Consider the following 20113-nt stretch of genomic DNA (forward strand, 5'->3'; position numbering starts at 1 on the left):
TAGATGGGGAAACAATGGAAACAGTGACAGACTTTGTTTTTCGGGGCTCCAAAATCACTGCAGATGGTGACTGCAGCCATGAAATTAGAAGAAGCTTGCTCCTTGGAAGAAAAGCTATGACCAACCTAGACAGCATATTAAAAAGCAGAGACATTACTTTGCCAACAAAGGTCCATATAGTCTAAGCTATGGTTTTTCCAGTAGTCATGTATGGATGTGAGAGTTGGACTATAAAGAAAGCTGAGTGCTGAAAAATTGATGCTTTTGAACTGTGGTGTTGGAGAAGACTCTTGAGAGTCCCTTGGACTGCAAGGAGAGCCAACCAGTCCATCCTAAAGGAAATCGTCCTAAATATTCATTGGAAGGACTGATGTTGAAGCTGAAACTCCAATACTTTGGCCACCTGATGCGAAGAATTGAGTCATTGGAAAAGACCCTGATGCTGGGAAAGACTGAAGGCAGGAGGAGAAGGGGACAACAGAGGATGAGATGGTTGGATGGCATCACGGACTCGATGGACATGAGTTTGAGCCGTTTTCTGGAGTTGGTGATGGACAGAGAAGCCTGGCTTGCTGCTGCCCATGGGGTCGCAAAGGGTCGGACACGACTGAGCGACTGAATTGAACTGACCTTACAATTAGGTATCAAAACACTCTCTCAACAGCCAGTAACAAGCATCTAGGGGCGGAGGCTCCGAGTCCCCGCCCCTCCCGGCCCGCCCTAGGCCCAGAAAGGAGGCGGAGCCCCGCAGAGGCTGCGGCGGGCGAAATGTTGCAACCGGCGGTACGCCTGGTGTGGCTGAGTCAGGTTCCCTACGCCGAGCTGCTGGCGTTGCAGCAGCGGTGGCTGCTGCGGCTGCAGGCCGAGCCAGGGCCCGAGGCGGGTGCGCTTCTGCTTTGCGAGCCCGCGGGGCCCGTGTATACCACCGGGTTGCGCGGCGGCCTGACATCCGAGGAGACGGCGCGACTGCGGGCCTTGGGTGCCGAGGTGCGCCCCCTTGGCCGGGGCGGCCTAGCCACCTTCCACGGCCCGGGCCAGCTGCTGTGCCACCCGGTACTCGACTTACGACCCCTCGGCCTGCGCCTGCGCGCCCACGTGGCCGCGCTGGAGGCGTGCGCGGTGCGCCTGTGCGAGCTCCTGGGCCTACCCGGCGCCCGTGCGCGGCCCCCACCCTACACCGGAGTTTGGCTGGGCGAGCGCAAGATCTGCGCCATCGGTGAGCGCTTCGGGGCGGGGCCTGGAGGGGCCGGGCCAATGGTGGTGAGGGCAGAGCGGGCGGGAGTCACTGGCGCGGGCTTTGAATCATCTGCCCACTGCCTTTAAGAGTTTCTAAGTTTCTAAGGCTCTCCTTACTGATATCTTCAGAACCAGGTCACTTCGGAGGTCACGTAGTTCAACACACTCATTTTTAGAAATGGAGAGACAATGAGAAGTGAGTTGCCAGGTTACTTCACAATATCTGGACTATAAGGGTGAAAATTTTTTTTATACTTTTTTTTAAAACAGTGGAATCTTTGTAAGGACATTTCTGTAATGTTCATAGTAAGTGCAGCCACTGTGGAGCCACAGGCGTCTCCTCTCATTTTGTCCCGCTCCCCTGATCTGTGTACAACCTCTTGGGTGCTCTAGAAACAGAGTTGGAAAATCAGTGGTCTAGTCCAGTTTCTTCATCTCACTGAGGGCCATCATGAAGCCTGGGGAGGGAGGGTGTCGATTCTAAGAGCCGTTGGTTTGCCTTGCAGGTGTCCGCTGTGGAAGGCACGTTACGTCCCACGGCCTGGCGCTGAACTGTTCTACGGACCTCACGTGGTTTGAGCACATTGTGCCCTGTGGGCTGGTTGGGACAGGCGTCACTTCCCTGAGTGAGGAGCTCCAGAGACATGTCACTGTGGATGAAGTAATACCACGTTTCCTTGAGGCCTTTAAAGAGACCTACAAGTGCACGTTGACCTCAGAGGACAGCCCCAGCTGAAGGGCGTTTATATTATCTCACCCTGGAGGTCTTGCCTTGGAAAGCACCGCACCAGACTTGGAGTCACTGAAACCCAGATTCTAGAACTGGCCCTATCATTCACACATCATGAGACTGTGGGCAGATCATGAGCTCTGGGCCCTTGGTTCCATGTGTATACGGTTTATTTATATCTTCCCAACCTACCTCAGATATAGATATGAAAACATTGTGAAAAGCATAAATATAAGGCATTAGTACTTCTGTCGACACCCATTTCTCAGCTAAGAAAAATTCAGGTATCATAGAGTGTCATTTCTCAAATATTTCCTTGGCACTGTATTAAATTGGGAAGTCTGGGCTCCAGTTCCTTTGATTGTTGTAAGAATCATTTTTCAGCATCATCCAGGTGAAGGTGATGTGATGTGGATTTTTTTTTTCATTCTTAGACCTGGGAGCTTTCTGCAATAACAGAGAAAAGGAAAGGCTTCTTTAAAGAGTAATATGGGATTCTGTCTTCCTGGGTTGGATTCCTCAAGCCTGATGGCTTTTTTAGTTAAGTAACCTGAGTTAGGCCAAAGGCTAGGGGAAAGAGAATAATAATTTCTGACCCTGTACAAATGCCAAAAATAGAAGGTTGTTTTTTTTTTTAATATGAGATCTCTGTAAAGGTTGTATGTTAATTATAACAAGCCATCCCAAAGCTTAATGACTTAAAAGAATAAACATTTATTATCTCATATACTGTGGTTTGGAAATTTGGGAGAAGCTTAGCTGAGTGGTTCTGGGTTAAGGTCTCTTCTGAGACGCAATCAAGATGTCAGCTGTCGGGGGACTTCTCTGGTTCTCCAGTGGTTAAGACTCTGTGCTGCCAATGCAGGGGCCACAGGTTCTACCCCTGGCTGGGGACCTAAGATCCCACATGCTGCACTGCGCAGCCAAAAAATTAATTAAAAAAAAAAAAGATGTTAGCCGGGGCAGCTCTCATCTGAAGGCTTGACTAAGGCTATGGAATCAGCTTCCAGGATGAGTGACTCACATGCTTGGTTGGTACTGGTTATTAACAGGAGGCCTTAATTCCTCTTCACTCTATGTTGTTCAGTCGCTCAGTAGTATCTGACTCTTTTCGACCCCCCATGGACTGCAGCACACCAGGCTTCCCTGTCCATCACCAACTACCAGAGCTTGCTCAAACTCACGTCCATCGAGTCGATGATGCCATCCAACCATCTTGTCCTCTATTGTCCCCTTCTCCTGCCCTCAGTCTTTCCCAGGATCAGGATCTTTTCCAAGGAGTCAGCTCTTTGCATCACATGGCCAAAGTATTGGAGCTTTAGTTTCAGCATCAGTCCTTCCAATAAATATTTAGGATTGATTTCCTTTAGGATTGATTGGTTTCATCTCTTTGCAGTCCAAGGGACTTTCAAGATTCTCCTCTAATACCACAGTTCAAAAACATCAATTCTTTGACACTCAGCTTTCTTCATGGTCCAGCTCTCACATCCATACATGCTACTGGGAAAACCATAGCTTTGACCAGACAGACCTTTGTTGGCAATGTCTCTGCTTTTTTAATAAGCTGTCTAGGTTGGTCATAGCTTTTCTTCCAAGGAGCAAGCGTCTTTTAATTTCATGGCTGCAGTCCATCTGCAGTGATTTTGGAGCCCCCCAAAATAAAGTCTGTCACTGTTTCCTTTGTTTCTCCATCTGTTTGCCTTGAAGTGATGAAACCGGATGCCATAATCTTCATTTTTTGAATGTTGAGCTTTAAGACTCTTTAGTTCCTTTTCACTTTCTGCCATAAGGGGGGGGTGTCATATGCATATCTGAGGTTTTTTATATTTCTCCTGGCTATCTTGATTTCATTTTGTGCTTCATCCAGCCTGACATTTCGCATAATGTCCTCTGCCATAGAAGTTAAATAAGCAAGGTGACTATATACAGCTTTGTTGTACTCCTTTCCGAATTTGGAACATGGAACCAGTTTGTTGTTCCATGTCTGGTTCTGTTGCTTCTTGACCTACATACAGGTTTCTTAGGAGGCAGGTAAGGTGGTCTGGTATTCCCATCTCTTTAAGAATTTTCCACAGTTTGTGGTGATCCACACAGTCAAAGGCTTTAGCATAGTCGATGAAGCAGATGTAGATGTTTTTCTGGAACTCTCTTGCTTTTTCTGTGATCCAACGAATGTTGGCAATTTGAAATCTAGTTCCTCTGCCTTTTCTAAATCCAGCTTGAATATCTGGAAGTTCATGGTTCACATACTGTTAAAGCCTGGCTTGGAGAATTTTGAGCATTACTTTGCTAGTGTGTGAGATGAATGCAATTGTGCAATAGTTTGAATATTCTTTGGCATTCGCTTTCTTTGGGATTAGAATGAAAACTGACTTTTTCCAGTCCTATGGCCACTGCTGAGTTTTCCAAATTTGCTGGCATATTGAGTGAAGCACTTTCACAGCATCATCTTTTAGGATTTGAAACAGCCCAGCTGGAATTCCATCACCTCCACTATCTTTGTTCATAGTGATGCTTCCTAAGGCCCACTTGACTTTGCAGTCCAAGATGTCTGGCTGTAGGTGAGTGATCACACCATCGTCTTTAACTGGGTCATTAAGATCTCTTTTGTATAGTTTTTCTGCGTATTTTTGCCACCTCTTCTTAATAGCTTCTGCTTCTGTTAGGTCCATAGCATTTCTATCCTTTATTATGCACATCTTTGCATGAAATGTTCCCTTGGTATCTAATTTTATTGAAGAGATCTCTAGTCTTTCCCATTCTATTGTTTTCCTATATTTCTTCGCATTGGTCACTGAGGAAGGCTTTCTTATCTCTCCTTGATAATCTTTGAAACTCTGCATTTAGATGGGTATATCTTTCCTTTTCTCCTTTGCCTTTCTCTTCTTTTCTCAGCTATTTCTAAGCCCTCCTCAGACAACCACTTTGCCTTTCGCATTTCTTTTTCACGGGGATGGTTTCACTTTATAGGACTGCTTGAATATTCTCATTGCCTGGCAACTGGCTTTCCCCAGAGCGAGTGATGCCAGAAAGAGACAAGGTAGAAGCCACAGTGTCTTTTTTGACCCAGCATTGGAAGTCACACAGTCATTCCTGCAGTCTCCTAATATGTGAGCCCTATTTATTCAGTATGGCAGGGACTACACAAGGGTGATAGGAGGTGTAGATCATTAAGGGCCATCTTGGAGACTGGCTACCACAGGCAGTTAGGGTAGAAGGAGCCTTGAATAAGAAGTCAGGCAACCTCAGTTCCAGTCCTGGCTGTGTAAAACAGTAACCAACAACATTCAAGATGGCAGCTGCTTCCTGCGGACTGCAGGGAACAGAGCTCCCTGCTGTTGATTGTCGTGTACTGGAGGTAAGCCACCAAGTGTTCATTTGTGCCACAACTAGTGAAGCCCTCACGCTTTAGAGCCCATACTCCACAACAAGAGGAGCCACCACCATGAGAATCCTGCTCGCTGCAACTAGAGAAAGCTCTCGCACAGAAGTGAAGACCCAGAGCGATCATAAATAAATGAATAAATAGTTAAGATGGTAAATTAAAAATTCAAGAGTGGAGCTGCAGCTGGCTCCTGAACAAAACCAGAACTTGTAGTCCTTAGGAACCCACATGATCTCTTCTGTTCTCCGCTGTGCTTCCTGGTGTGTTTGCTTCATTCTGTCTTACTCCAGTTCAGCTTTCTCTGTTTCCCAGACCATGTGGTAGAAGATGGCTTCTGCTGCTGTTACCCATGTATGTTGGAGTAAAGTCAAGGAAAATCCCCAGGTTTCTGGATGCTAGAGGTATTGCTGGAACAGAGAACACTGGATGATGACAAAGTTTGGAGAGGATGATAATGAGTTTAGTTTTTGATGAATCAAGGTTGAGATACTTGTGGAAGATGCATGTGGAGAGGCCCAGTTGGGTCTGTGGATCCAGAGCACAGCTGTCATGAGTGACAGTTTATGTCTGGAAGCCCAAAGAGAGTAGGGGAGGGCAGAGGGCTGATAAGTGTGAGGTGCAGGCCAAGGAGACCGAGAAGCAGTCTAGGCAGAGACGTAGCACGGGACCCAGAATGAGGCAATACGCCGATCTCATTCACTCTTCTGGCTGCATAGCAAAATAGGGAGGTTTATTTTACAGATGAAAAAACTGGCTTGGGAGGCTGAGTGACTTCTATGAGGTCATGCACTTAGGGGCAGAGTCAGTCCCTGGCTCCTAAGCTGGGTCTTTCCGCTCTTGCACAGCTGTTTCTGAAGGGTGAGCAGGGAGAGCCAAGGAGGTCGCTGGGCCTGTGGAATGGGGTCAGCCCACTGCTGCGGGTTCCCGACTCTCCTTCCTTCCTGGTCAGAGCCCACCTCCGGTTTCCCACCGGGGCCTTTCCTCAAGGAAGGAAGCGAGGCATACGAAGGAGGGTAGTTAACACCCTGGCTTTCCCACCTCCAAAAAGTCTCTCCTTGTTTATGCAGAGTCTTTTCCTCATAAATAAACAAACTTTCCAGAGTCTGGTAAATGAGTGCTAAGTGCGAGGACGTGACCAACTGTAGTGACTTTTCCAGCATCTTGTTCCTCAGCGAGGCTGGCAGGAAACCAAACGGGACCTGCTCTGGCAGGTGACCAGGTGCACCTGGCTTCATGAAGAGAGCCTCTTTCTAAAACCTTTATGGAAATCAGATATTTGCAATCAAAATGTGATTTTTTTCACTAAATTGTAATTTACATATTATCACACCATATTATACTAACTATACAGTTTTAAAAAACAATAAAAATTTCACTCCCACCTAAAAAGCATCCTCTCCATTTGTGTGTGTTTCCAGCACTTGATCATGAGCCGACATCTTTTATTATTCTAGCCCATTATTCTGTCTTATAATTCTATTATTATAAAGTATTACATGGAAAAAATTTTGTATACTCTTTTAAACCAAAAATAGTATTATAAACATTTTCCCACATTACCAGATAATCTTTATATTTTTAATGTTGTAATCTTATTTTTATTTCTTTTAAAACAAATCTTCTAAAAAATATATCGGTAATACATGCACATGGAATAAAGTTTAAAAGGTACAAGCAGGCTTTCCTGGTGGTTCAGTGGTTAAGGCTCCAAACTCTCAATGCAGGGGGCACGGATTTGATCCCTAGTCAGGGAACTGAGATTCCCACATGCTGCATGGGCAGCCAGATAAATAAAAGGTACAAAACTCTATTACTAAATTGTAAGTCTTACTCCTATCCCTTTTCCCTGTAAACCCAGGCCCTTTCCTAGGGGCTTAAATGAAGGTAAATGTCTCATTTATACTCTTCATATGTATTTTATACATTTCTAGGCATACATGCATTTTCATGTGGTAGCATACTATACACACATCCCTGTACTTTGGAGATTGCATCAGGTCAGTATATAAAGAACATCCTCATTTCAAAAATGACTATGGAGTATTCTATTCAGTGGATTTATCATGACTTATTTATCTAATCCCCCATTAGCGATGTTTAGATTATCACTAATTCTTTCTTTTACAACTAAAGCTACAGTGAGAATCTAGGACTTCCTTGGGGTCCAGTGGCTAAGACTCCGAGCTCCCAATGCAGGGAGCCTGGGTTTGATCCCTAGTTAAGGAACTAGCTCCCACGTGCCACAGAAAAGATCCCGCATGCCACAGTGAAGATCAGAGATGCCATGTGCCACAACTAAGACCTGGTGCAGCCAGATAAAAATAAGTGTGTGTGTGTGTATATCTGCATTTTGTAACGCATGTGGTGAGCACAGAGTTTGCATTTCTAGAAGTGATTTTCTGAGTCAAAGGATATGTGCATTTTTATTACATATTGTCATACTGCCTTCCATAAAACTTGCTAATTTATATTCCCATCAGCAATGTACAATGCCTGCTGTATTTGAATTTTAACCGTTTTAGCATCTTAGAGTTTTTCATCATTGAAGTTTTTTATCATAAAATCTTTCTAATGTACAGCAGTGAATCCCATCATTCGGGTAAAACAATCAACTCATGACCAGTCTTAGCGTATCTAAACCTGGGCCCATTTCCTGCCTCCTCCCTGGATTATTGTGAAGCAAATCACAGATACCATATAAAATATAAAATATTTCAGTATGTATTCTCAAAAGATAAGGACTCAAAAAATAACCACAATATATTAACACATGTAAAAAATACATCTTCAATATCAACAAATATTCAATTAATACTCAGATCTCTCTCTCTCTTCACCCCTCCCTCTTTCTAATAGGTGATTTGTTCAAACCAGAATTGAAACAAAGTCTACACACTGACTTTGGTTCATAAGGCTCATAAATGTCTCTTAAGTGTCTTTTCACCTATAGGTTCCTCCTCCCTCTTTTGAAAATCTTTTCCTCCTGTATTTCCCGAAGATTCAAAAGTAGATCCTGATATTTGGTCTGATTCAGATATGATTTTTTTTCTTTTTTTAGCAAGCCTGCTTCATAGGTGATGGTGTGTTTTTACATCAAGTGGCACACAGGATCTGTTTTGGGTTTTGTTTTTTTTTTCCCCTCTTTCTTGTGATAGCTAGACCCTAGATCTATTATATTAGTGAAAGTGAAAGTCACTCAGTTATGTCTGACATTTTGAGACCCCACGGACTATACAGTCCATGGAATTCTCCAGGCCAGAATACTGAAGTGGGTAGCCTTTCCCTCCTCCAGATCTTCCCAACCCCTGATTCTATCATTCCATCTTCATTTACTGGTAGGAATATGTCTATAGAACTGGCAGTTTCAAAAGAACTCAATATGACCTGTAGCATTAGTGTTATCAATATTAGCATTTTATTAGCTTATTGTTTTGTCCATTTTCATTAAAATGTGTACTTAAACACTGTATAAAAGAGTAGCTTTTACAGCTGCCTTGAAGTTTAAACTGAGTTTAAATTTGAATCATATTTAGATTATTAGCACTGAGTACTTCCTTTAAAAAAGGGGGTTCATACATCATTCAAGTTCAAGAGACACTAGCATAAGGCTACATTTACAGTGTTACATTTTTTCAATTTACCTAAACTGTGAGCTTTTTTAAGCCAGAGACTCTTTGTTTTGTTTTGTCTTTGTATCCTAGCATGTGAAAGGAAACAGTGGTTCAGTGACTTGTAATTATGAGGAATTCCCTGTAGACTCCCTTCAGTCCTTCTGTTGACAGACGTCAGTGTCCATTCTATAAAGTGGTCATCCCAGCCCCACTCACACAGCCCCAGAGGTAGAGCTTTCTTTATAGTTCCGATTGTTAGAAAGTTTCCTCATCCCAAACTGAAACCTGCCCCGAAGCGTCATAATTCTGCCTTCCTGCAAGTCCTCTTCTGAGAGCCCTTCCCTGGCTGCACCCTGCACCCCCATCCTTGGTTCCAAGTCTGAGCCTGTCCAGACTGTGAGCTCCCCAGGCAGGGACTATGGCTGTATCACCCATGACCCCCTCAGGACCAGCCCAAGGCCTCACATGCAGATGCCCAGTAATGCCTGTTGAGTCAGCACATGAGCTCTATCCTAAGAGCAGTCTCATCTTCTCATTACACTTTCCTGATTTTTCTGCTCTTCATAAAATGTGGCCTCCAGACTCTACCCCACTGCCCTCATCTCAACAGGCTCCACTTGGCTAACATGCCCTTAACCTGTGTTGCTTGAAGATAACACGCCTGGTGTGGTCTGGTCAGTGCGTGGTGTGTTACTGGGGACACGGAGATATATCAGACTTGGTTCCTGTCTTCAAGCAGTGTCACTGGGGACTGCGGACTTGGAGACACATCACACTTGGCTCCTGTCTTCAAGGAGCTCACAGCTTTGTGGAGGAGACACACCAGTAAAGCATGTTCACAGCAACTAGTTATAAGGACCATGAGAGAAGTTTGCATGTGTACTGTGGAACACAGAAGAGAGTAATCTTAACAGGGAACAGGGGAAGAAAAGGCTCGAGTGACTCCTAGGTTGTAAGTAAGAGAACAATCTAGCTCTAACTCAATGAAAAACAGTATCTTAGATCTGGTAACTAAAAAGTCTGGGGATAGACATTAGCACAGATTCATCCCTGGAGTAGGAAATAGCAACCCACTCCAGTATCTTGCCTGGGAAATCCCATGGACGGAGGAGGGAGCCGGTCAGGCTTTCTTCACCCCTTTCTTCACTTTCTTCACCTTCTCTTTCACCCATTGCCCGAGGAGACTGAAAAGGAACGGGAGATCCCACCCATCTGACTGTTGCCACTGCCTCTGCTTGCTCCTCCCACTTGCCCCCCAAATGCTCACACACTTCTTCACCTATCAAGGGCCTCACCTCCTTGCTCTTGAGCTTCCATCTGGGTTGGTGCATAAAGAGGCACCATAGGGTGGAAAGAGACAGAATGGAGGGAAAGGAGGGGGGTTCCTACATGACGTCACAGTCCCACCCTGGCTACCCTCCTTGGGTTCCAGTAAACCCACCCCACCCTGGCCCTCCAAACCTAGCAATGCTTTCCCTCCTCACTGTTGCTACCAGACCTCCTTCCATTCCCTGTCAAGTTCCTAAATCCGCCTTCATGCTTTCTTCAGAGTATCTAGTTGCAGAGTGCCATCTGACTCCTGCCAGAATGCTGACTTAAACACAGCCCTGATTTGCAGTCAGAGGCTGGACTGGGAGCATGCTATGCCCTGAGAGATGTTCGATGCCAGCAAGGAGTTCCTGTTATTCAGCTCAATTTCACCCCTCTAGCTCAACCCACATGGGCACAGGGCTATGCTAAGCATAACTTTACAGTCATTACTTAATCATCACAGCAAATAACAAACGCATAAAGTTGTATTGCTTGCTGACTGTGTTCTGAGAAGAAGAAATTGGCTCAGATGAAGATTCGCCCAAGTTCATACAGTTAGCTGGAGGCAGGTCCATGATTTGCACTTAAAGTCTGGGTTCCAAAGACTGTACAATAAACAGCACTCCTATTGTAGGGGAAAGAATCACTTTCTACTGGCTTTATTCACAGAATATAGTGTATACATGGAACAGCAGGCAGACCATCTTGTTACCAGAAAATGGGATCCTGCCTGAACATGGAACATCAGTGAGAATAGCAGAGCCCAAAGATGCAAAAAGACGGATTCCTGAAAATATCATCTGAGCTTCTGGATCCAGCTATGCCTGGTGCCACGTGCTCAGCCATGTCTGACTCTTTGCAGTCCCATGGACTGCAGCCTGCCAGTCTCCTCTGTATGGGAATTTTCAGGCAAGAATGCTGGAGTGGGTTGCCATTTCCTCCACCAGTGGATCTTCCTGACCCAGGGATTAAATCAATGTCCCCTGCATCTCCTGCACTGGCAGGCAAATTCTTACCACTTACGAGCTGATAAATTCCCTTTCCTACTTGAGTCAATTTGCATTGGGTTTTCTGTCTGTTATAGCCAAGATTCCTAATTGATACACCTACCTCCTCTATAAACTTTAGTCCTGACTGAACCCACATTCTTCTGCATTCACATAGCCCTTATTGTTTAAACCATTCAAAAGTCCACATTTATACAACCATGAGTGCACGTGCCCTTTTAATTTTTGAAAACATTTTTGCCCATGTTGCATGACTTGTAGATTCTTAGTTCCTTGACCAGGGATTGAACCTATGCCCTTGGCAATGAGAGCAAGGATTCCTAACCACTGGACTGCCAGGAAATTCCCAATAGTTATTCTTTATGAAACACTTGCTATGTGCCAGGTACCAGGTGAAGCGCTTTAAATATAATATCTTACCGTAATCCACACAACTATAAGATGCAGTTGTTTTTATACCCATTCTACAGATAGTTCCCTAAGACTCAGAGGGGTTAAGCTCTTACAGCTGATATTAATAATTGGCAGGGCTAGGATTCAAACCCAGCTCCACCAGACCCCAGAAGCTGTGTTCTTCACCACTGTTCTACCTTGCCGGCCAGGACCCGGCTTGTGTGAGGGTGAAGTGGAGAGAAGAGGCCACTGAGATGTTCAGTCTCCTGACACTGCACCTTGCTCCACCTCCTCCAGAGCTCTTTTTACTGCTTTTTGCTGCCTGCAGAGGCAGGAGAATGGTTAAGCTCAGAAGGAGAAGACAGGGACTTCCCTGGTGGTCTAGGGGCTAAGACTCCACGGTCCCAAGGCAGGGGGCCCAGGTTTGATCCCTGGTCAGGGACCTAGATCCAACACACTGCAACTAAAGATCCCGCTTGCTGAATCTAAGACCTGGTGCAGCTAAATATGTATATATAGAAAAGAAAAGAATGAGAAGACAAGTGTTCTGCAGGTTAAACTGACAGGCCAAAATGAGACAAGATCGCGGAAGCACAGACACAGGCTCCTGATGAGTAATGGAATAAAAGAACTTGATGTGACGGTTAAACTTCCTCTGTGATTCATGCTGTATTTTCCTTGGTAACCCAGGCTTCTGAGACTGTTGACGACGGATATCGTCCATGCTCATCCTCCCTCCCAAACGCTGTCCCCCACCTCCTAGATAGACACTGACTTATATCCTGGGTATTCCATGGTGAAAAAGACATACCTGGTCTGTGTTCTTATAGTGCTTACAGTCCAGCAGGAAAGACAGACCCCAAATCAGTACACGAAAGTGAAAAAAGTGAAGTCGCTCAGTTGTGTTTGACTCTGCGACCCCGTGGACTGTAGTCCCCCAGGCTCCTCTGTCCATGGGAATCTCAGGCAAGAATACTAGAGTGGGTTGCCATTTCCTTCTCCAGGGGATCTTCCCGACCCAGGGATTGAACCTAGGTCTCCAGCACTGCAGGCAGATTATTTACTATCTAAGCCACCAGGGAAGTCAAATCAGTACATAGATAAAGAGAAAACTGGGTTGAGTCCTATGAAGAAAACAAACAGGGGACTGGATGGATGATGGTTCCATTGACCAAGAGATAGACGACTCAAGGAAGCCAGGGAAGAGGTCACCAGTTCCAGTCCCAAAACGTTATCCAAACAGAGACTTTAGTAGGTAGTTACATATAAGAGTCTAGCATTCAGAGGAGAGAGTTCTGGCCAAGAGGTTGAAAGAGCATCAGCTTCTCTCAGGTTCTATTCCTTCCTGGAAGCTTTCCCTGATAACATAATTCTGAGTGATCTTTCTCTTCATTACTTTTATTCATTCATTTATTCAAAAAGTTCTCAGTAAGGTCTACTCTGTGCAGACTCCATGTTAGCTTAGTGCCCTTAAGGAGCTTATATTCTAGGTGTGGAGTCAACAAATAAAGTAGGCAATTAAAAGTACTGTGTTCAAGGGAGGTGCAGGGGGCTGTAGGAGAATGACCTTCTGCATCAGCCAGGTCCAGCAGGAAGCAGATGGCCTTCTCACGCCGGTAATTTGAGGAGGTCCTATTCAAATAGGTGGGCAGGGAGTAGGGAAACCACAAAGTGTTGTGAAGTACCCTGGATCTTGAAACATTTGGACATCACTACCACCCAAGGCCTGAAGGGGAGCAGGAAGGAGGTGGTAATAGAAATTCAGAGAAGAAAAGAGTACTGAGATAGGACTGACTGGCGGGAGCTGTGACCTTCACTTGAGGGATGCAGCAAGAACAACAGTAGCCATATATATCCCATCACTTCGTGGCAAATAGATAGGGAAAAAGTGGAAACAGTGATAGACTTTATTTTCTGAGGCCCCAAAGTTACTGCAGACAGTGACTGTAGCCATAAAATTAAAAGACGCTTGCTCCTTGAAAGAAAAACTGTGACAAACCTAGACAGCATGTTAAATTAAAGGAGACATAACTTTGCCGATAGAGGTCTGTATAGTCAAAGCTGTAGTTTTTCCAGTAGTCATGTATGGATGTGAGAGCTGGATGATAAAGAAGGCTGAGTACCAGTGAATTGATGCTTTCAAATTGTGGTGTTGGACAAGACTCTTGAGAGTCTCTTGAACTGTCAGGAGATCAAACCAGTCAATCCTAAAGGAAATCAACCCAGAATATTCATTGGAAGGACTGATGCTAAAGTTGAAGGTCCAGTATTTTGGCCACCTGATACAAAGAGCTGACTCACTGAAAAAGACCCTGACGCTGGGAAAGATTGAGGATGGCAGAGGAAGTGATGGTTGGATGACATCACCAAGTCTATAGACATGAGTTTTAGCAGATTCCAGGAGATGATGAAGGACAGGGGAGCCTGGTGTGCTGCAATCCATGGGATCGCAAAGCACTGGACATGACTTAGTGACTGAACAACAACATATATATAAATATATGTGTGTCTGTGTGTATGTAAATATACATATGTGTATGTATGTATATATATATATAAATTTTTTTTGTTTAAAAATTTTTATTTTTGACCACATTCAGGATCTGTTACCCAACCAAGGATCAAACCTGCGCCCCCTGCAGTGAAAGAATGGAATCGTAATCACTGGACCATCAGGAAAATCCCTATTTTTTAAAGTTAAGTGTTGATAGATTAGCTGATGTTAGGTGTTATTGGAAAGCAAGGCAGGGAAGGGCTTTGGGGAGGTCAGGAAAAGGGAGGGATTAGAATTTGTAAATAGATGGTCAGGGAAGGCCTCACTAAGAAGGTGGCATTTAAACAAAGTCTTGAGGTGTATCTCGAGATGAATCTTCAGTTGGCCCACTCCACTCCCTCACCCCCCCTGTTTCAAGGTCCTGGCCTTGTCCCCAGCCTCTCTGGATTAGAGAGTTCCCTGAAGGTCCTTCTCAGGTTTGTCCAGGAGTTCTGTTTCGTTCTTCCTTTTCTCATCTAATAGTAATGGAAGCTGCCACTTATTAAGCATGGGCATCATACTCTTGCCATGTTACACATCAGGTCATCTAAGCCTCATAGTAAGACTGAAAGTCACAGATGGGAGATAAGGCAGTCTAGCCTGCTTTCCATTGACTCTTTGGCCAGCTGCCTTCCCTGACAGGGTTCCTGCCTCATCCTCACTCCAAAGGAAGTGGAAGATAGACCTAAAGTTTTTGAAGAACTGAAAAAAGGAACAAAGCATTGGGCACAAGGACCAAAGGGTCCTTAGAAGGCAGTGTTTGTTTAAATGTGAGAACATCCTAACAATCAGAGCCTCAGATCCCTTGGAGGCAATGAGCTCCTAGTCACTAGAGGTGTGCAAGAGAAGCTGATCAATCTGTTGCCAAAAATTGAGTCTAGCCCAACCCCCAGCCACCAGTTTCTCACGCCCCAAGGGCTGGGGGCATGTGCGTGACTCTCCTCTGCCCTGTGAAGGGTGTGTGCCTCCTGCAGCTAAGAGCCTTGGAGCCACTGCCCTCGTTTTCTGTTGTTGTCTTGAATGTAGTCCAAGGGAGGTACCCTGCAACCAGCATGCTGAGTGCCAGGAAAGACCAGGAAATAGAATTGGAGGCACCATGTGCTATATACGAAGGAGATGAAAAGTTTCCAGGAATTAAGTCCAGTTTCATTTCAGTATAGGATAGTAGAAAATGATGATCCCAAAGCCTTTTTCATAGAAGTTTCCGGGACAAAACAAATCCTCAAACACCTCCAATCATGTCTATGAACGCATCTTTTAACATCATATCATCAGGTATAAAGCAGAACTTGTATCAGCCAAGTTACAGGAAGCAGTGAAAGTTAATCTCAGGACCACCATGTTGCTAGAATACACCAAGGATAATAAAGAGCGGTTGATGGAGAATCACCATCCCCATTAATTCTACCACATCCAAAAGCAATAACACAGCCCATCAAGTGAGAAAAAAAAGATAAGGAAAACAACTTTCAAAAGCCCAGAGGGAACTACATCCAATCTCTTGGGATAAACTATAATGGAAAAGGATATAAAAAAGAATGTACATATGTGCCTAACTGAGTCACTTTGCTATACAGCTGAAATTAGCACAACATTGTAAATCAAGTATATCTCAATTAAAAAAAAATAGTGAATAAAAAACAGAAGACCAGAAACATAAGTTAACAGATAAATTTCTGTTAACCATAAAGGAGAACTTCCTCAAAGATGGAATTGGATTGATATAGGAAGAAAAGTTATGACCAACCTAGACAGCATATTAAAAAGCAGAGGCATTACTTTGTCAACAAATGTCCGTCTAGTCAAAGCTATGGTTTTCCCAGTAGTCATGTATTGATGTGAGAGTTGGACTATAAAGAAAGCTGAGCGCTGAAAAATTGATGTTTTTGAACTGTGGTGCTAGAGAAGACCCTTGAGAGACCCTTGGACAGCAAGGAGATCCAACCAGTCCATCCTAAGGGAAATCAGTCCTGAATATTCATTGGAAGGACTGATGTTGAAGCTGAAACTCCAATACTTTGGCTACCTGAGGCGAAGAACTGACTATTTGGAAAAGACCCTGATGCTGGGAAAGATTGAAGGTGGGAGGAGAAGGGGACGATAGAGGATGAGATGGTTGGATGGCATCACTGACTTAATGGACATGAGTTTGAGTAAACTCTGGGAGCTTGTGATGGACAGGGAGGCCAGGCATGCTGCAGTTCATGGGGTCACAAAGAGTTGAACACGACTGAGCGACTGAACTGAACTGAACTGAGTCAAACAAAACTGGCTCTACGGATGATGATTGGAACTTGGAACTTGAGACATGGGAAGAGTATCCTTTAAAAAATTAACTGCGTTCAAAATCTTTTATTATTCTTTTCTAGGACTGAAGTGGCTTTTTATAAAACAGATTTTGTTGGTCTATTTCTTACATTAAAAATATTTTAAGCTGAAAGTCATGAGGATATCTGGTTGTATTAAATTATTTTCACAAACTTGCCTTAATAAAAGGTAAAAATGTTACTGATTCATATACTTTATGAAGCCATTTGAGCTTTTTAAATGACAAATATAGGTGATAATAATCAGTGTTAACTTATGTGATCTTAGTCTAGTGGATGTAATTTTTTCTAGAGAAATATAAAGCTGTTTTCAAACTCTCATCCCAGTGGAACAGAATAATGAGTGAACAATTAGCCCACAGCGTGATGCATATTCATAGGCTCCTCATCTTAATAAAGTCTTCATCACTTCTTTCTCTTAATTACTGAAGCATAAATTGCTTCAGAGAAACTTAAATACTAGTATTTGTACTTTATACATAATATTCTTTGTAGTTCCTTTTTCTTTTCAAGGGCGAACTGCTTCTTTATAATAAATGAGTATCTGTTTATATTGATACTTTTCTCTTGGTTTGGGTCACAGTGTTCAATTATGAGAGCTTTCAATGGAATGTTGAACAGGAGAATATAAAAACAAATCTGCCAAATGCATCAGAAAGTATTTGAATAGAAGTGCTGGCTCCTATTTAAAATATTTCTCTTTGCTGCAGATAGATGGGAGTAAAAGATGCCTTAATATCTAATTTTTGTATTATTAGAGACCATGGTTTTAAGAAATTCCTATTTATCTGTTGTATATTTTTAGTTGTTTGGTAACTGAGGTCTTCTAAATTTTTTAACACAAAACCACATTTCCAGTCTTGCTTCTTTTCAAGTATCCAAATGTATTTCTCAGGGACTTCTCTGGTGGTCCAGTGGTTAAGAATCCACCTGCCAATGCAGGGGAAGTGGGTCTGATCCCTGGTCTGGGAAGATTCCCACATACCTCAGAGCAACAAAGCCCATTCACATATCTACAGGGCCCACACAAGGCAACTACTGAAGCCCACATGCCTAGAGCCCATGCTCTGCAACAAGAGTTCAGTACAGTTCAGTTCAGTTCAGTTGCTCAGTCGTGTCCGACTCTTTGCGACCTCATGAACCACAGCACGCCAGGCCTCCCTGTCCATCACCAACTCCCGGAGTCCACCCAAACCCACGTCCACTGAGTCAGTGATGCCATCCAACCATCGCATCCTCTGTCGTCCCCTTCTCCTCCTGCCCTCAATCTTTCCCAGCATCAGGGTCTTTTCAAATGAGTCAAGTCTTCGCATCAGGTGGCTAAAATATTGGAGTTTCAGCTTCAATATCAGTCCTTCCAATGTAGCCACCACAATGAGAAGCCCTCACGCCACAACTAGAGAAAGCCTGTGCACATCAACAAGACCCAGTTCAGCCAAAATAAATACATTAAAAGTTTTAAAGAAGCAAAAGAAAAAAACAAATGTATTTCTTAGTACCTTTGTAATAGTAGATACAGAAGTCTCTCAAATGCTGAACTGTAGTATATACTTACTTAAAAAAAAAATCATTCATAGGGGAAACTATTGGTGTAGTTTCACCGGAAGTTTTTAATATGTATGTGTGATTCACAGGGATTCTGTATGTGCTCCCCAGCTAAAAAAAACACGTAGGACTACTGTGGTGGCATCTGGGAGAGTTGCTGGTTGGTTCATCAAGTCACAGCTGTGCAGCTTGGGTCTGAGTTTTTAAAGAATAGTTAACTTATTAAAAAGTTTCCTTAGCAAAAGAGCAGTTGAGCTATGTCCATGAATTTTACTGGGCTAATGTTGGCGTCAGTTAAATTGTTTGAATTATGAAGTATAATTACAATAAAGAAGTTCAGCCTCATGTTTGAAAACTGAGTCACATTTCTTGAATTAGTATGATAGAAACATTAAAATTCAGGACCATTGGGATATTTTGATTTGTTTGCTGTTTTTGTTTTTTTTTTCTTTTTAAAGAAATTGAAACTAATACATTTGCTAGTGGAAGAAAATGGTTTGTTTGGCTTTGAAGATTCTGAAACTGTTCAGGCTTATCATGGGTCATAGATTACAAAGAATAATGCTAGTGAAATGCAAATCTACTATTTTTACTCATTTTTTTTACATGAAATGTACAAATTTCAGCAGGGTGGTGATGGTGGCAGTGGTGCCTCTTTACTACCTTATGTAAAACAGTTGAGCATTCTTATCAATAGTGCCATCATCTATTTAACACTCCCAGTACATTTTCTAAGTTTGTTTACTTAAAATTGTATGAAGTGACATAATTAACAAGCAATAAAAATCTCTATTACATACATACATATACACACAACACAACTTAACACATACACAAAGATACAAAGAAATGTAGGGAATTCTTCAGTTCAGTTCAGTCATTCAGTCATGTCCGACTCTTTACAACCCCATCGACTGCAGCACGCCAGGCTTCCCTGTCCATCACCAACTCCCAGAGCTTGCTCAAACTCATGTCCATTGATTCAGTGATGCCATCCAACCATCTCATCCTCTGTCATCCCCTCCTCCTCCTCCTGCCTTCAATCTTTCCCAGTGTCAGGGTCTTTTCCAATCAGGGGGCCAAAGTATTAGAGATTCAGCTTCAGCATCAGTCCTGCCAATGAATATTTTTGGGGAATTCTTGGGTAAGAGATTTGACTAGATAACTCTGAGAGTCCTTTCAACTTAGGTTCTATTACTAAATGATTCTAGAACTCTAACATGGTATGATTCTAAGGCTGTGATTCCAAAATTTTATTAGGACAAGAAACAGTCCCTATTTTCAAAGAACTCACAACCTAGCAGATGAGGTAGACAAATAGTTACTTTTGATAACTGTAACAAATAGTCCTATAGATTAGATGCAAGGCCTTGGCAGGATGTGGGAAGGAAGGCTTACTGAGGCAGGGCTTGTTTCCTCAAGGCTGGTCTCAAGAACCACTTGCATCACAATCTTTCCGGAAGCTTTCTTTAAAAAAAAACAAAAAACTAATTTCTGGGCTCTATTCCAGAACTCCTGAATCAGAAACTCTCAAGTGGAACCCAAAAGTCTACTTCACTTAAAATAAGGGCTGAGGTGATTCTTAAGTAGACTGAAATCTGAGACTGCCTGCTAAGGGATTTCTCTGAGAGATGATATATACAGACTGAGAAAAAGAAGTAGCTGGGTCAAAATATGAAACTACAGAAGTCACACAGAAGTACGGTGTTTTGATGAAGATTTTGTACAGTTTTGTACAACATTCCCTCCATGGGATAGGCCTTTTTTGAATGATAGCACTTCTTAGATAGAATCTGAGGTTCTGTGATTGAGGGTATATGCCTCAGATGTCCTAGGACAGTTTTCTTTGCACAGGAGTCAGAGCTGACCTCAGTTTGTTATAACTATCCCAAGGCCATAGGCTGGCAAAGAGGTCTCTGATACAGACTCTCCACAGAGTCCCTGAGAGTCTACTCCCTGCCACCGTCCACTCCATTGCCGTGGCCTCCTGGCCCTCATTTCCCAATTGTCCCTGGCAGCTTCTTTTCTTTGGAAC

The 20113-nt window shown here is 43.4% G+C and overlaps 1 protein-coding gene across 1 annotated transcript; it reads left to right on the top strand.

Moving 5' to 3' along the window:
* The first annotated feature begins 752 nt into the window (after window positions 1-752).
* On the top strand, window positions 753-2693 carry LIPT2 (lipoyl(octanoyl) transferase 2). Its single transcript, XM_070383725.1, has 2 exons — window positions 753-1216; window positions 1743-2693. Exons 1-2 carry the CDS (start codon window positions 769-771, stop codon window positions 1970-1972), a joined length of 678 nt encoding a protein of 225 aa, XP_070239826.1. The 5' UTR covers window positions 753-768; the 3' UTR covers window positions 1973-2693.
* The last annotated feature ends 17420 nt before the right edge of the window (window positions 2694-20113 follow it).

Source organism: Bos mutus, chromosome 15 (genome assembly GCF_027580195.1).
Source record: "Bos mutus isolate GX-2022 chromosome 15, NWIPB_WYAK_1.1, whole genome shotgun sequence".
NCBI lineage: Eukaryota > Metazoa > Chordata > Mammalia > Artiodactyla > Bovidae > Bos > Bos mutus.

What these genes read in the sequence shown, in the direction of transcription:
- LIPT2 (XM_070383725.1), top strand. Translation starts at nt 769, where the DNA reads ATGTTGCAACCGGCGGTACGCCTGGTGTGGCTGAGTCAGGTTCCCTAC. An exon ending in GCGCAAGATCTGCGCCATCG is followed by an intron (nt 1,217 to 1,742) that starts GTGAGCGCTTCG and finishes TTTGCCTTGCAG; the next exon opens with GTGTCCGCTGTGGAAGGCAC.